Consider the following 17,300-nt stretch of genomic DNA (forward strand, 5'->3'; position numbering starts at 1 on the left):
CAGGCTGTTCCAGAGCCTCGGGGCCCTGACAGCAAACGCTCTGTCCCCTTTAGTTTTCAGTCGAGACTCTGGAACAGACAACAGACCTCTGCCCGAGGATCTCAAGGTACGTGCTGGTGCGTATGGGACTAAAAGGTCAGAAATATAACAAGGCGAGAGGCCATGAAGAGCTTTAAAAGTGATCAATAGAATTTTAAAGTCAATTCTAAAACATACTGGGAGCCAGTGTAATGAAGCTAAAATAGGAGTAATGTGGTCATATTTCTTTGTTCTGGTTAAAAGCCTGGCAGCTGAGTTCTGGACAGTCTGGAGTCGATCAATAGATTTTTGGGTTAATAAAAGGGTTAATATTCAGAAAATGTGCCTGTACCTTAACTGCTGGGATTTGTATGTCTTCATCTGTAGTGGTGGGTGTCTGGGATGCTCTAGTGCTCGTCCAGTCTACACTCCGCCTGGAGGCCCGCTCCAGCACCTCCAGGCCCAGACTGGCAGAGCGCCGCAGAGAAGACTCCAACCAGGCTTGGTTAGCCATGCACAAGTCGAAGTTAAACTCAGATGCCCTTCACCTGAATGGACGAACAAGCAGAGAGCACTCAGTAAGTTTCCTTTAGCTCAAAGTCCAACAGACTAGAGGTATCTTACAAATATACTTGTTCTTTATAATGATTTGATATAGAGCCAACACAATCAACATGAATGACAGGAAATGAATCAACAGTATTAATAATGTGCCATTTTTAAAGCCAACATGCCACAACTTTAGTGGTTCCACCTTTTTAAATATGAATATTTGCTAGTTTTATTTGTCTTCTATGATATCAAACATCATTACGTCAAATTGAACATCTTCTGGACAAACCATCATTTTGTTTACACTCACCTTACAATCTTTATATTTATTAGGGCTGCATCTAACGATTATCTTTATTTATTTATTTTTAAGCCTGCCCCGGCCAGCAGCCTGGTATGCAGTATGACGAGCTGGATACCATGTTGTGCCAGGCAGATTTTACTTTAAATTAAATTAATAACTAAAGATTATGATTATTATTATTGATTCATTATTATTAGTTGTTTGGTTTATAAAATGTCCAAGATAAAATCCTCAAATGTCGTGTTTTGTCCACAACACAAAGATATTCTGTTTACTGTCATAGAGTAAATAAACCAGTAGATATTCACATTTAAGAAGGTGGAATCAATTCCATATTTATATATTTCCACATTTATTTATTTATGTTGACTGTATGTCTATGTGTAGCACCTTATCACCACAGCAAATTCCTCCTATGTGTAAAACACTACTTGGCAATAAAGATCCTTCTGATTCTGAAATCAGAAAATTTTTACTTTTTTTCTTAAAACTAAACTGACTCAAACCATTATTCAATTGTCAAAATTGCCGATTAATTTAATAGTTGACAGCTAATTGATTAATGATTGCAGCACTAACATTTATGGACCAAATTAATCGTCATATTGCTAAAATAATGTACAGATAAATGGATAATAAAATAGTTGCAACCCTAATTTGATATAAATACAGATGTAAATTATTTCAAACAGTATAATAGCAGTAAGTATTAAGGTGTATTTCTTAAAGAAGCTTAAGAAGGCTTAATTTCAGTGCCAATCTCTTGTCAAGGAGCAATAGAAGGCATCCTGACTGGAAACATCACTAACTAGCATGGGATGTGCACGGCCCAGGACCGGAGGGCTCTGCAGCGGGTGATTAAAACTGCTTAGAAAATCATTGGTACCCATCTCCCGAACATCAGTGATACCGGTGAGGTGCCTGCAGAGCCAAAAGGATACTAAAGGACAGTACCCACCCCAACCCTGTTCACCCTGCTGCCTTCTGGGAAGACACAAAAGTTTCTGCTGCCGCACCAGCAGCCTGCAGAGCGGCTCCTCCCCCCCATTGAAAATAGTTTATTTATATTTAACATTTTTGTGATTGCTTTTGTATTACTGTACATGTCTGCTACTTGACAGAAGGGAGTTACAAACTCAATTTCACTTTACAACATGTTTGATGGTTTAATTAACATAAACCTGCTCAGCAACTTATGTATACACAGAGCTGTTGTAGATTTATCAAAACTACAATTAAACATGTATATAGTGCAATGAATGGTGGCATACGGCGCATGCGTAAAGATTAACGCCCCACTGACCCACACCGGAAGGCTGAGGGTTTGTCACTTATCAGCAGCTACTCACTTTCTCTTCTCAGCAGTCGGCTTCACGGGCTTCAACTAAAACACCGATATGTCGAACCATTACAACCGCACACGTCACGTTTTACTCACGTTTCGTCATAACTTCAGTGTTCCACGCGCAGTCAAACAATTCTCGGGTGAAGTGAAGAGATTATCTACTGGCTTACCTGTTCAGCGCATGGACAGCTGGGCGGCTCAGCGAGTAAACACAAACATAAATCCAGGCTTTCAGAGAAACCGACGCGTCTTCAGTAAACCTGCATGTAGTGCTCACTTTTAGGAACCTCCTCTTGCTACGTTCAGCTGTCACAGTCAGAGCTGTGCTACTTTCAAATGACAGCACAGGAAATCCTGCACGTAAAACCCCGCCCATCCAAACACCCACAGTCATGTGATGTTTCATTTCTCTCTGATAAATAGTAAGGAATTGCATCACGTCAATTGTCACGCTTTTCCAAGTATACAGGCAGGTTATCATTTTTCTAACCTTTTTTTATAAAGGACACGTTTCAGTCCAACTTACTGCTGCTCACCATATTCATTTGTCTCCAATCTGGGGTCCAGGACCTACCAAAGGCTCACAAGACTAGGGGGTTATGAAATATGAAAAGCATGTATAGTCATACTCGAGTGTAAACTTATCAGTCGTCTACATTTAACCACATCCTAATAATGATTTAAAGTTAAAAGACTAAAGTGTCTATATCAAATGAACATGCAAAATTACTGCTGATATGTTCACAGAGCAGAAGCTCAAAATGTACTACATAACATAACTGCAGTAGAGGCATTTAAAATGAGACATGACAAACATGTTTCCATTTATACAGTTTATTTTCCCAACAACACACTGACAGGAGCATTAAGCCATCAGCACACAGGCTCCTCCCACTGCCTTAATCTTCTCCTCGGCCCGTCGGCTGAAGAACTTGGCCTTGACGATCACAGGCTGCTTGGGCAGCTTGCCTTTGCCCAGAACTTTGTAGTAACCCTGCAAAATAAAAAAACACTATTAGTACAACAAGATAACCCCTAACTATATCTGCAGAGAGAGCACTTTATCTGACAAATGCTGATTAACTATTTCTATGCACAAACAAAAAGTCATGTTCAGCTGTGCTCGACAGGAAATTGTTAAATCCACTACATTAATCTGCATTACATTAGCTTTGTTAAACCAATCTGCTTAAAAAGACTGAACCTAGAGGAAAGCTCATGATATTTTGGGTTACATCAAACATCTGAAAACCTAATCTACTTGCATTTGTTAGCAATTCAAGTGGGGACTCGGTTATTGTTCCATTTACTGTCCATACATTTCAATATGGACTGAAATATACAGACATTAGAATGAATGAATGATTATGGCACTACAAGAAAATTACTATCAAAATTGAAGAATTCACTTTTGAACAAACCAGCTTAGGAAAGACATTTGCCACATGTCAAAGATGAGAACACCGATAACAGTGCATCCAGTACAGCAAAAGGTACTAGATATGTTAAGCCTAGTTTAGCTCAGAGACGAGGGCCAGGGAAACGGTATCACCCATGAAGTAAATACAACTTTAATAACCCCCCAAGGATGTCTTAAAGTGTGATGTCTGTAAAACCAGATTGGTTTTACAAAGCTAAACTTGGGCCCTACTGTCACATGTTTAGATACGAAATGAACAGTAGGCACAGAAAGTTTTGGAATCTATGCAGAAGATGGCAGCAGCCAGAAGCCACGACGCATTCCTTTGGGGTAATTTTTCCCATCAAAATAACATCCACAAAAAGTGCTTCTCTTTGCCAACGACAGACTTGGAGGTCTTTAACATCATAGAAAGGACCCCTTCGAGTAACACCCCTTCTGTTCATAGAGGAACTGCTAACGAGACCTAATCACAATCAACTCCTCTCCCACACTTAGAGCGAAAATTGTTCGAGCAAGACTTCTATTTCTAAGGGTGTTATTTGCAGCGATCTCTTCCATGATGTTGTCAGACACCTGGTATAATAGTCTGAGCTCGTCCGTGGCAAAAAGCAGCACTAGTGTGGATGTAATTTCGATTGGCTTAATCGCCTGGCTAAAGCCATCTACTGTACAAATTCCAAAACTTTATGTACCTACTAGTCATTTTGACACCAACATAATGTATTCTTTTCTACAAAGCTAGTCAAAAACACCCTACTTTCACTGGGCTGTGATTAGCTACCACATTGAGCAAATCAAGACGTGCAGAGTTTGGACATTCAGGCTCTAACTGACCCGCCACCATTGCTTTAATGGTGTTGAAGGCCGGAGGCCAAACATCTTGCTGGTAATGAAAATATTGGCCAATACTTACAGCGCGCACAGCATCGATGATGGGGGCAGGTCCTTCGGGCTTCTTGCCATAGTTGACCCTGGTCTGCTCGCTCACCAGAGTCCACAGCTTGTCCAGGTTGATGGTGGGGCAGTGGGTTGTGTTCCTCTTCAGGTGGTAGTGTCTCATACCCACCTTACCGAAGTACCCCGGATGGCTGAGGAAACACAGGAAGGTCAGACAAAAACAGTTAATTGCTGTCTAGGACACAAACATTGACCCTAGGGCATAAGCATTGTTGGCTGTGTTAAAAAAATAAATAAAAAGGCGCTGCTCCACTTGTAAAGCTCCCTCGACAAAATACTGAACAAGGGTGTTAAGATTCCTATTATTCTAAATGCAAACATACACATTGCACTTTTTAAAAACGAAAGCAGCATCGACATTAACCTGAATACTGGATGCCCACTTTCAATTTTGCACATTTTAAACTGCCAAATTATACTGGTATTAAAAGCATACTACCCATTAATGTACAACATAATCAAAATGAACCAGAGACACAACCAGTTTAGATCCATGTCACTTTTTAAAAGCGTGCATCATATTTCTAAACTACTTTGGCATATTCTCTCCAATTTTGATTTGCTGTGATCAGTCCACTGACAGCAGTATGAGATCATAGTACAACAGGTTGTAACTGCCCATGTGGCTGACTGGCCTACAAAAGAGCCAGTCGGTGAATAGGACCAGTCTTCATTCTAAGAGGACTCTAGCACACCAAGACAATGATTTGTGTCAAGATGAGACTCTAGTCTCTACAACAAAAACACTGACTGAACAGCACCAACACAGCAAGAAAACCCCAGACCAAAAGACTACAGATAAACGTCCCAATGTACCATGTTTTAATATATTGCAGATCAACTTAGTTATCTGCCTTTAGTTACATAAATATTAACGCTGATTGATGATTTCACAGATCTGCCATTTGTAATTCAAACCCACAGGTATTGCTCTTAGGATCATTACCCCAAAACTATTAACTGAAACTTGGCATGTATCAGAATACCTGTGGATGTAAATGTGCACATGGATTATTTGCATAAGAAATTGTTTAGCACATATACACAAGTCTAAAAACAGGATGTCAGCCCATTGGCTTACTGTCTGGACCCCCTTTGCTCAAAACACATCAACAGAATATTATGTTGTGCAGCACTTACTATTTGTCGAAGTTGATTCTGTGGTGATGCATACCACCAGCATTACCACGACCTCCAGGATGCTTTCTGTGCTTGCCTGTGGGGTGGACAAGGTAAGGTTAACTTCATAGTGGCACAATACTCCACATCTAACTTACTAAGACCACAAGTTTAAAACTTACCAATACGACCATGTCCGTGGCTGACGTGTCCTCGGAGCTTCCTGGTCTTGGTTTTCTTGGTAGGCTGTCAAGATAGGTTTGATATTTGTTAAAATAGATTATCTGGTAAGCTTCAACAATCCTGTTGCTATCATTGCCCGTGGAGCTAGCTGGCATGCTAATTCGTTAAATATCCTCTGACTTAAGAGTTTATAAACTGAATTTTACGGATGTTCGCAGGTTGTTTTATTCTTAAAACGAAGTAACACCGCACGCTTAAAGCCACCAATGTACTTATTAACGGACTGCTTTCATGCTGCCTAGCACTGTAGGAAGCTAACGTTAACAGTGTATGCTAATTCAACTGCTTTTACCGGCACTTTTAACGTATAGCTCGTCCAACCGGACGTTACTCCCAGGAACGTTTACAATTTAAACTGTGACTACCTATGTTACATTCACGACGAGTACAGAGGTTTTGTGTATGCGGTTAAAATGTGTCAGTAACTACGGACAGAAAATGCTGGCTGACTGCTCCAGCCATGGGCCGAGGAGAGGCAGACAGTTAAACGCTCACAAATTCCTATAATGTAAATAAATCACAGTAAAAACGTCCAGTAAGTGACCGTAGGAGATGAATGAACTGCTACCAGCCATCTGGTGGTATTTTACTGTACGAATAAACAAGGATGGGCAAAGATTTAACCCAACATAAATGCACAGGTTTACATGATAGCACCTACCATCTTGGAGGCTAGTTGAAAGAGGAACGGGATTTGGAAACCACGCGGTTTTGTGCGAGACTTGACTTCTAGCAAGGGCTCTGGCAACAACAAACATTGCAAAGAAATCCACAGCGACGCCCAGTGACCCATACAGTCTATGCCAGTGACGAATGACAGAAATTAGTGAGTTAAAGTAAATTATAAAGACTGAAAACAATAGCCTACTAGTTGATGTCCCATTTTATTCCATTTTTACTAAAAGTTAACAGCAAACATGGGATTTCGTTATGGAGCCCACAGCGAGTAACAACCTGGTAAAGTTTACCACACTTTTAAATATTATTTTTATTTTACCTTTATTTAACCAGGAACTCCCATTGAGATCTTGTAAAATCTCTTTTACAAGAGAGACCTGGCCTAGCAGCCATACAGAAACACAACACATATTACAATGCAACATATAGGCCTACAACATGACAAAATTTACAATGAAACAAAAATCAACAAACAAAAAGAACAGCCAAACACAATGGCCAACCACATGCCTCCTTCACCACATTCTTTATGACACCCTTAAATTGATCAGTTGATATACTTGTCTCCAATTATTCCATGCCCAGGGTGCATAGTAGCTATGAAAAGGCAGTTTTCCTGGAGTAGCCCACATTAAAAAGCAACCCTGAAAGACCCTTCCTTATCTTCTCCTGTATGTATGTTAGATGGGAACATTTAATTCATAGGGTTAGGGTTATATCATTAAACTTAAATCCCCCAAATGATAAAGAATTGGGAAGGTTGTCTTTTATTTCGACACACGTTTCAATAAAAGGTGAAAAAACAGTATTGTAAATGATAGATTTTGTAAATGAATATGGTGCTATACATGTCATATTGTTTTCTAAGATTGTGTTTGTTTTTAGTTCCTGTCTCATTTATTAATTATTATTTGTCAAGATATGCAGTGTTATTATTGATGGTTACAGAATAATCCAAGCAGTGATGACTAAGCACACATAATAATAATAATAATAATGTATATTTTATTATAGAAATTTTTTGTTAGCGCCTTTCAAGTCACCCTAGGACACAAAACGAGGTAATACAGAGAAAAGAGAAAAACAAGTAATGAAATCAATTATACATAATTCTGCATACTACTTCAAACTTTCCAAGGAAATTTGGAGTGTATTGTCAGTCTGCGCTGCCATTTTAAAATGTTTACACTGTTTTAGTCTACAGTGTAGATGTCATGTCAGAGTAGAGTCTAGTAAACCTAGTTAATAAAGTTAATAAAATAATTAGAAAGTTATGAAATCATGAATAAATTGATTGTACCGCATCATCAGGTAAGACTGCATCTGACAGAGTTAAAATTGATTTACATACAGTAGATTTACATACAAAATGTCTGTTATTCAAAGCTCAAGTCAACTTTACAGCCTGTAACTTGTCATTGGTCAGAATTAAACCACTGGGAGTGAACTCTATTTTATCTCCAACTGAAGAAAAGACAAACTCCCATAACTGAGCCTCGAACGGATTCAGCTTTGTCAAACCTGTAAGGGAATCTTTCCAAAACGATTCAGTAATGGATTTGTGTTTGTTTGATGTGACGTTAGTATAGTTTTTCCTACAGGCTTTAAGCCTGGAATCCCCGGCTACTGTGAGAGATGCATCACATCATTAGTTGTGAAACACGATTAATAGGAAACGCTTGCAGTGACTCTAATTGAACAGTGCTGAAATGTCAGGGGGCTCTGCTCTCCACCAATCAAATCATTCACGTCCCCCTTGATACTGGACACATTGAACGGTGCCATCCCTCTCATCCTCATCTCACATCCACCTGGAGACACATTCAACTGGCTTTCTGAAGCAGACATCTTGTTTTATCAGTGCTTAAACTCACATTCAGGTAAGGAACAATTACGATGCAACTTAAACCTGATTCCTGCAAGTTGTTGATTTTCTGTTACTAATCGTTATGTACATGTTTTCATTCATTTGCCTTGTAGAGATATTTTTCCTGTACAAATGAGCAATCCAATTCATCTTAAAATTGTACTTCCGCTGCTTCTTCTACTGCTTCTGTGGTGGTTTTCTGTTTGTTTTGATTCATGTGTTTTGCCGTCAAACACTGAGCACACAGGAGATTTAAAACCAGAAGCTTCTTCTGTGTTTTCTCCTCTATTTTTTCACCCCAAGCGGCTGGATCTCCTGGAGATGGCAGACCTGCCTCACAGATGCCATGGCAACTTTCCCCAGAGGCGGGCCACCCAGTTGCCACGGGTAGCCAAGTGTAGAGTAGGCCTACAGCTGCGCCTTAAGGGCATGTCATCTGAGACTGGTTCAAATTCGGCAACAGCAGCAGAGGAGCCAAGCCTCCCAGCAGAACACGTAATACAGATACAGGGAGTGTATAAATAAGGCTTTAATGATTGAACAGAGGGTTATCACAACAGCTGGAGGAGTTTTACAGTGTTAAGAAAGGGGCAGACGATTGTCAAAGGGTTACTTTTTTATCAACTATTGTTACGATTAAAATAAATATCTAAACTAAATATCTATTTTTTAAAAACAGCCCTGCAGTGGATTCTGTGAGATGGAAAAGGAGTCAAACAGGTCTTGCAATGGAAAGACCAGAGCGATCGCTCCTTCATCTGAAAAACGACATGGACGACCTGGAAAAGATGTAGCAGCTTTATTGAAGAGAATAAGGTAAAATAAAGAACAATACAAGGAACATGTTCTCCTAACAGAGAAAAAAACGTATTAAAAGGAATAGTTTGATATTTTCGGAAATACACTTACTTGCTGTCTTTCAAGAGTTAGATGAGAACATTGACACTACACTTAGATTTCTGCATAAAGTACAAAGCTGGAGCAGGGAGTAGATTCGCTCAGCATAAAGATAGGAAACAAGGGTAAATAGCAAGCCTGGCTCTGTCCAAATTTAGAAAATCTGTCTACAGGCATCTCTAAAGCTCAGGAAGCAACATTTGGTATGATAATTATTGAGATGCACACATAGTTATGTTTATGCTACATTGGGTGTATACATACATGAATGTGTTTTTTCATGTTTTTTAGTTCAGATGGTCTCACATTTTTAATTGCATACAGACTGTAGTTTCTACATGAGGATATGCAAGGTAGCTTTGTCCTCTGTCCCTATATGCACATGCCCCCAAAAAACATGTGCCTCGACAGTTTGTTGTTGTAGGGAGTTATGTGAAGTAACTTTTTCTTGGGGAACAACCTTTTATCCATCCACCCAGTACTTCTGGAATACTGCCTGGCAACCTCATGGTGCACCACATAACTGTGGTAAGTGACTGTGCTGGTCCGCCAGATATAGCTACTGCACATAACTTTCCCCTAAAACCATAAATTGTCCTTTTTACATTATTATTTGTGCATTCAACAAACAAGCTATGGCATGTGAATTAGTGAACTTTAGAGGTACTGGCGGGTGTATTTTTGAACTTTGGGGAGAGCCAGTCTTGCTCTTTCCCAGTTTACAGTCTTAATGCTAAGCTAGGCTAATCATGTTCAAGCTCTAGCTTCATAAACAAAGACAATGAAAAAAAATTAAAAATTTAATTAAAGAGATAAGAGTGGAATCCATCTTCTCATCTAACTCTCTGAAAGAAAGCAAATAAGGGTATTTCCCAAAAAGTTGAACTATTCCTTTTAAGATGTTATATTATCCAAGTTGGATAAAACTCCAATATCTCTCGATTGTGAAAAAGATTTTTCCACATACCAGAAAATGTGGTGCGATTAGAGACATAGGACACTATTGCTTTACTTACAAAAAGTCAACCAAGCCTTCATTTATTCCACAGGATTCACCCAGAGGCCCAAAGGATTCTGGGTAATTCCTGCATAGCTGTAGTGAGCTTGGAGCGTCTGAACTTCCAGTCTGTGTCCTTATCATTTCTGCAGCCTGTGGTTTCTCTGGTACGACTGCCATGCCAAATACAAGCCAAGCTCCACAGTGATGTCTCCTGCTTGGACCGTCCTCAACAGGTACAGAGCTAAAGGTCTGGACACTTTATGTGAGTCAAGGATTAGCATGAGCTCCCTTTTATGGTGATCACTTTGTTTCTCCTTGTCTCTGCCTGCAGAATGGAGTCACTCAAAATGAGGCAAACATTTTGGAGATGAGAGAAGTGTCACCTCAGTCTAAACCAGCAGATTCGTCTGATTTCAGCCAACCAGAAACCCCAACCTCCTGGACTGAACCGTACTGTCCTGATAGCTCCCCCTCTGAAGAACCAGAGCAGGACTCAGGCTTTGACTGTGAATCTAATCCAGATCAGCCGTATATCTTGTTTGATTCTGGATGTGATGAATGGGACCCGGATGCCAAAACTGATTCAGAGACATTTTATCTGGATCCAGATGTAGAGATGGTTATCCAACTGGATCCAGAACCAGAAGCAGAACAGTATCGAACCCTGGAGCTAGAGGATGAATCTGAAGCTAAATGTGAAGTGGATATAGTTGAATTGGACGACGATGAGGATCAAAGACCCGATCTTTGCTGCTCACAGGATGAGGTGGACTCTATCCAGCAGCCTGAACCTTCAGCAGGGACTGAGGAGGTGGAGAGTGAAGATTTCTGTGCTGTGTGTCTTAATGGAGGAGATCTGCTCTGCTGTGACTGCTGCCCTAAAGTTTACCACTTGGCCTGTCATATACCTGCTCTCATCAGCTTCCCAATGTAAGTAATGCACGGACACCCAGTAGGCAGGCTATGTATACGGTTATCAGCTGTGCACACGGACAATCAACGCACTCACTGTGACTCAAGCTAATGGTTCCCCACTCTTTACAGTGAAGCAGTGTCTAGCTGCGAACACATTTGAGCAGTTGTGAGGTTAGGTTACTTTATGACATTTAAATACATTTTAGAGGCTTGAAGAAGTCAAACCATTTAGTATTTCACAACAAAAAGCAAACAATTTATGCAGCAATGTTTTTTGTTTTTTATTTCATATCTTTTTCATTTAATTTTAACAGTTATTTGTGACACTTTGGGGGGGGTTCTGATTTTGAGGTAGGGAACCTTTAGGCAGGGATACACATATGAAGCAATGTGGGGTTTGTTGACTTTCTCCAGGACCTGTGGAGAGGAGGAGAAGGAAGGCAATTGAACCACAGACCTGATATTGTAAGCCTTATACTCATTACTGGCCGACCCACCTGAGCTACAGTCACAGAAGATATGTGTTAAGTTGATATTTGTTTGTTTATTGAGCCTACTACACACCAGAGTCTCCTTTAGGCATTTGCAACAAATCTATGGACGTTTATGTTGGAGATGTTCTTCTGTCTTGCACCTATAAAGATACAGGTGGTGTTATATTTATAAACTTAAACTTTCAACACTTATTTTTGGCCAGACAATACTGAGCATGCTCGGGGATGTGGTTTCTAATTCACACTGCTTTATAAGTTTGATGAGCTGAGAGGAATAAACTACAGTAGCCGAGTTTATTGTAATAAGGTAATACCACCCAAATTTAACTTATAGTTCTTTTATGAATTTTTTTATTACTAGATAGTGGCATTCTGTGACATGAGGCTTTGGCTACACAGACAATAGTTGTTTGTAGGAAACATTACTTGATTTTGGTCTTTTTATGGGATTTGTTGAAAAAAAAAAAAAAATAAAACATTGCAATGAATGTTTTTTATGTGTGTCCCACAGAACTTGCGGTGCAGAACTGACCAGGAGCCTGTGGAGACCTACGACTGTCACAGCTGTGTCAAGCTACACACTGTCCAACCAGGACCAGAGGGTGAGCTGTAAAATCCCTTTGGTTTCTGCGCTGCTGTTTGACCCTGATCAGATGTAAAATTACAAATTTCTTTTCCTAACTAGGGTGGGAAAGGAAAAGCAGGTTCTGGTGGGCAAACAGTCATGAAATTCACTCACTGTACTAATAGTCAACTGAGAAAAAAAACAATACAGCAGCAAAATCTCTTTAATTTTTCTTTCTAACAAGTTGTTTCCCAGACGTTGATACAGTATCAGCCCATGAGTAGGTGAGCAGATGTTTTTAGTGACTGTATGTCTCTGTGTGTGTGTCCTGTGCAGAGGTGTGAGAAGCTGACTCTGCTGTTGTACTGTCACCAACTCAGCGCTCCGTTCCATGAGCCTGTCAGCCCTATGGTCAGTCCAACAGATTTCCATTAAAAATCTATACTTTAACATGTTTATCTTATAGAAATCCCATCAAATAAATCCCCCTGTAAGTACTGAATGACATATATCAGTGCAAAACTGTACAAATATAACTAAATGATAGTTTATTAAAAATTACAGCGTGGTGTAGTTAGTTAATTCTTATTTTCATGCCCTGACACATATTGGGCCCATCCTATATGGGGTTATATATCACCACTATTGGTTAAAGATACAAAAAATACAATAACAAAAATCAACATTACATGTCTAAATACAACATTTCAAAATAGTATACAGCAAATATTACGCATCTCCTTTTCAATATCTACCATATAAACCTAAAAAATAAATAGTTAAATAAATAGTAAAAATGAATTTATTATCACAATAAATGGCTTTTTTCTGTAAATCAAATGGAACCAAGCAACTTATTAAACATAATTTAGTTATAATAAAGGGAAGACCTACACTGCTGGCCTCATTTAAAAGGGCAGACGCAGCACATTGTGATGGCAGTATGTAATGGTAATAACAACCTACCTAAGAAAACACTGGCTTAATGTACTGTATATGTAAAATTTTCCATTTAAATTTCATAACAAACCACAATGTTAAAATCAAAACAGTCTCTACAACAACAATGATCTAATCTCCGTGAATGTGCTCCAGGCCAGAAACTACTACCAGATCATCAAGAGGCCCATCAACCTGTCAGTGATCCGCAGGAAACTGGACAAGAGCAACACCCTCCACTACTTCACCGCCGAGCAGTTTGTCGATGACGTCCTGTTGATGTTCAAGAACTGCGCTACGTTCAATTACGTATGTTTGTCATAAGGTTGTTAGAATCTGAGCGGATTTCCCACTTTAATCTAATTTCTAGTGTAATTGAATTTTTTCTGCACTGTAGCCTGTGGGAACAAGTTCCACATGTAACAAAAAACTTCACCACCTTTTCACTTCGATTTATTTACATAGAGACTGCCAATCAGGTTGTGTCCATCTGCCAGTAAATATTTAATCTCAGGTGACATCTCTAACATTCATCAATACCTGCTAAACATCAGCATGCTAACATGCTGATGTTTAGCAGGTAAATGCATTCATCATAGCAGGTAATGTTCGTCATAGTAGCAACCTTTGCTGATTACCACTAAACAAGTGCAGCTGAGGTTGTTGGAATGTCGTCATGTGCAGGTGTTTCTTTGTTCACCATAGTATTGGAGAAATTAATTAAAAGTCAGAAGTCAGTATGATTAATCATCTAGAGACCATAAACATCTACCAAACTTCATGGCAGTCCATCAAACAGATGTTGAGGTATTTCGGTCTACACCCTGTAATGCCATTATTACCACATAAGCAGTCTGATCTTAAAATGGTCTTGCTCCTTATTGGCCCAAGATCTGCAAAATATTTACTAGACTTACAGTGTGCAGGCCTGTGAAATAAAGTGACTTTACTAGAGTGAACTAGCCTGTTATAAGTGAAGTATCCCTCGATAAATAAAGTTTAAACTAGAAAAATATTTTTCCTCTCCCTTTTCAGCCAGACTCAGAGGTGGCCCAGGCCGGTCGAAACCTGGAGGGGTTTTTCTTGAGCAAACTGAAGGAGATATTTCCTGACCGGACATTCCCATCGGCCAGCCAGGACAGAACAGACAGAGCTCGCCTGCAGTGGTTTAACAGGAAGAGGAAGGAAAACAACAGGAAGAAGAGATACGTCGTTAGTGGGAAAAAATATTACATGTAACTTTGTAAGTTTAAACATGCAGAGTTATATGCTATTTGCCCTTAAGTCTTTTAATTAATGGAGAACGTGCTGAGGTGAAGCGCTTTATTCCAAAATCAAGATGTTGATTTTGAAAACGGTTACAAACATTATGTGCTTTTACTTTTGTCATTAAGGAAATCACGTTCTGCGGGATCTAAGCTGGTTGAATCATTTTCATATTTCAGGTATTTTCACAGAATTTCAGGAAGAAGTGATACTGTTTTTTTTATTTGGAATGAAGTAGGATTTCATATAGATCTCATGAAATGTGAATTGAACATTTTCCTGGAGAGTAAAATTGAAGAACCACGTTTGAAGAAGATGATTTTTTAAAGAGGTCAATCTACTTCTTAAATGTACTGTATGTTTTATTAAATTTGTGACTTACATTGTACTTCAGTTAACTCTTCTAAGCTTAAATTAGGGCCTCAGGTTATCCAGGTATATGTGGTAACATAAGCATGGAAAAAACCTCGCACCTGGTTGGTTCTCCACTTTTTCATAATATACACATTTTTCTCTTGATTATTCAACAGAGTCCGGTGTATTTTTTCCTTTATTCGTTGTTACTATTTCAGAGGGTTTGTAAATGCTTATAAAATCAAACTACATAACACTCAAAATCCATCAATCAATGACAAACAGAGTAAGAACAAGTACAAAGAAAAAAATATAGGCTATAATATAACACATAATTTCCCAATCAATACTCTCTTTAGTCCCAGACCGTTTCAGACACTCTTAAGACCCATTTTGTCTGGTTCGTTGGTACGTTCTTCCACTAAATACAGATGACAGTTATGTTATGAAGTTTTATAGGTGTTATTGAACTCTATGTGGACTGACCTTGAATCTTGTGTTCAGAATTTGCATAAGAAGTTGAGAAAGTGCAGCTTTGATTTGTTTAGGAATTTTGTTAAACTGAATTTGTAGTTTCTTATTTTATTATTTTAAATTCTGATTTTATCATGAAATTTAATTATAAATAAGATCAAATTCTATACATAAGATACACATAAAGTTTATATCAGTCAAATTCTGATAGGTCAAACTGTAGCTGAAAGACAGAAAAGTATGACACCATAATGCGAAGGCAGCGTTACTCACTAGGCTGGGAAATGAACACAAGCAAATAAGGACAAATAATGCTCTTGTAAACAGGTTGATCGTTTATCTACTGTATCTCAGGTAACTGCTGAATGAAGGGGAACACATTTTTGTAATCTGCAAAAGTACAGTTTCTTTTAAATTACAGTAAGAAATGTGTCCCCCACACCTGCCTCCCTCAAAACAAAACACATGTAACCTTGTGCATATTATGAATAAAGATGTTAGTAGTAACTTAAATTCTTACTTACTTGCACTTAAATTTCTTTTGGTTTGTAGTTGTTGGTCAATGTGCTCCTCCAGGTTCCTGCTGTTGCTACACACAATTCCCCCACCAGTGGGCGTGCTTGTGTCTAAGACCTTATATTGAAGCCAAATAAAGGTTTGAAATTACAGTATTTGCAGTGAGACTTAAGTTGTTTTCATCCCCTCACAAGATGACAGCGACACATGCTCTCTGAATGACATCATACAGAGCAATGTCATTAAAAAAATTAAGGTGTATTAAAATGTTATTTTTAAAACCTGAATTCAAACAGTGGTAGGAAGTATATATATAGTAATATATATATGGTATATATAATATACCAACGTATACAAGATAAAGTGTCAATATCTAAAATATGACTGATTCCTATTTCCACACCAACCAGCTAAAACATTCAAATGATGCGTACACAGTTGGGTATTAAACCAATAATATGAAATTTAACTTGTAATGGAGTATTTATATTGTGTGGTATTGGTACTTTTATTCAAGTAAATACTCACTACTTCCTCCACCACTGTTGAATTGTTTTATGTGTTTTGTCCATTATATAAACCAACAAAAAATCAGTAGTGTCAAACAGAATATATTTATTTGGACAGTAGGAATCTCCAGCAGTGTATCACTGATATCATGATAAACTTTCACTTTCATGTTATAATGTGGAGTGGTAGAGTACATCGGGAATCAGCCTGCACCTGAGCTTAGGCCTCAGTTTACTTTGTGGCTTCAAACATTCCTCTTACAGGCCTCCACCAGCCAGATATGGTTAATGTTTTGTGTTTTGTTTGTGCACATCACACACTTTACTCATTACTAATTCATTACAGTCCCTGATTAACCTAGCGTAATCATTTTTTATTTTACCCTCACAATTAAGATCACTATAAAGTAATGTGTGATTCCATTTTTTTTCTATTGAGTTTGGGCCAGTTCGTGACAAACTGGCAGTTTATCTGTGTTTTTACCCTAACAACATACCAACCTATTGTGTTTTAATGAGCAAGGTTTGTTGTTTTAATGGTAAGTGTCACATTTAGCCTTTCCACCCAGCAACATTTCTACTTCGTTCCCCAACATCGACTGTATATACTGTAGTTCCCCAAACGCGTTCATTGCCATTCTGTACCTGTCCACCAGATGCCCTCAGATTTTTCCACTTGACTCCCTCATCCACCTGCTCATCTGTTTTCACTGTCCCTCATCTGCCCTGCAGTAACCCCTTTTCCTCTAGTCCCCAGTTACCTGACTTCCTTACACACAGTTTTTCCGTTTTCCCTCATCTGCCGTGCAATGTAGGACCTGCCCATTTCAACTTATTCCCTTCCAGGTCATTAAAGTTGCTTTGT

General features: G+C 38.8%; 4 protein-coding genes and 1 non-coding gene across 7 annotated transcripts in view; 2 read left to right on the forward strand and 3 right to left on the reverse strand.

Annotated features, from left to right (window-relative positions):
* The window catches only part of akip1 (A kinase (PRKA) interacting protein 1), a 4,671-nt gene extending 2,100 nt beyond the window's left edge, over positions 1–2,571 (reverse strand). Inside the window, exons 1-2 of one of the 3 annotated variants that reach the window (XM_046036890.1) lie at positions 2,390–2,571; positions 371–566 (exon numbers count right to left, since the gene is read on the reverse strand). In XM_046036890.1, coding sequence (XP_045892846.1) covers positions 371–532 — 162 coding nt within the window. In that variant the 5' untranslated portion in view covers positions 533–566; positions 2,390–2,571. Of the gene's footprint in view, positions 1–370; positions 567–2,223; positions 2,355–2,389 lie in introns of those variants that run through there. The other 2 variants (XM_046036892.1, XM_046036891.1) reach the window with 2 other exon arrangements.
* A 466-nt stretch (positions 2,572–3,037) lies between these two features.
* On the reverse strand, positions 3,038–6,769 carry rpl27a (ribosomal protein L27a). The gene is made up of 5 exons (XM_046036893.1): positions 6,623–6,769; positions 5,901–5,964; positions 5,740–5,815; positions 4,556–4,730; positions 3,038–3,213 (listed from the first exon to the last, which is right to left on the reverse strand). Exons 1-5 carry the CDS (start codon positions 6,752–6,754, stop codon positions 3,085–3,087), a joined length of 576 nt encoding a protein of 191 aa, XP_045892849.1. The 5' UTR covers positions 6,755–6,769; the 3' UTR covers positions 3,038–3,084.
* LOC123962560 lies at positions 5,206–5,335 on the reverse strand. The gene has a single exon (XR_006822992.1). It is a non-coding gene; the product is annotated as a small nucleolar RNA SNORA3/SNORA45 family (small nucleolar RNA).
* Positions 6,770–7,648: 879 nt separating the features above from the next.
* On the forward strand, positions 7,649–12,086 carry LOC123961471 (transcription intermediary factor 1-alpha-like). Its single transcript, XM_046036894.1, has 6 exons — positions 7,649–8,519; positions 8,810–9,001; positions 9,186–9,322; positions 10,453–10,636; positions 10,735–11,333; positions 11,733–12,086. The coding sequence occupies exons 2-6, from the start codon at positions 8,828–8,830 to the stop codon at positions 11,764–11,766; spliced, it is 1,128 nt and encodes a 375-aa protein (XP_045892850.1). The 5' UTR covers positions 7,649–8,519; positions 8,810–8,827; the 3' UTR covers positions 11,767–12,086.
* LOC123961545 (tripartite motif-containing protein 66-like) lies at positions 11,925–15,101 on the forward strand. Its single transcript, XM_046037025.1, has 5 exons — positions 11,925–11,935; positions 12,324–12,414; positions 12,714–12,788; positions 13,473–13,625; positions 14,352–15,101. The coding sequence occupies exons 1-5, from the start codon at positions 11,925–11,927 to the stop codon at positions 14,553–14,555; spliced, it is 534 nt and encodes a 177-aa protein (XP_045892981.1). The 3' UTR covers positions 14,556–15,101.
* The last annotated feature ends 2,199 nt before the right edge of the window (positions 15,102–17,300 follow it).

Source organism: Micropterus dolomieu, linkage group LG22, assembly GCF_021292245.1.
Source record: "Micropterus dolomieu isolate WLL.071019.BEF.003 ecotype Adirondacks linkage group LG22, ASM2129224v1, whole genome shotgun sequence".
NCBI lineage: Eukaryota > Metazoa > Chordata > Actinopteri > Centrarchiformes > Centrarchidae > Micropterus > Micropterus dolomieu.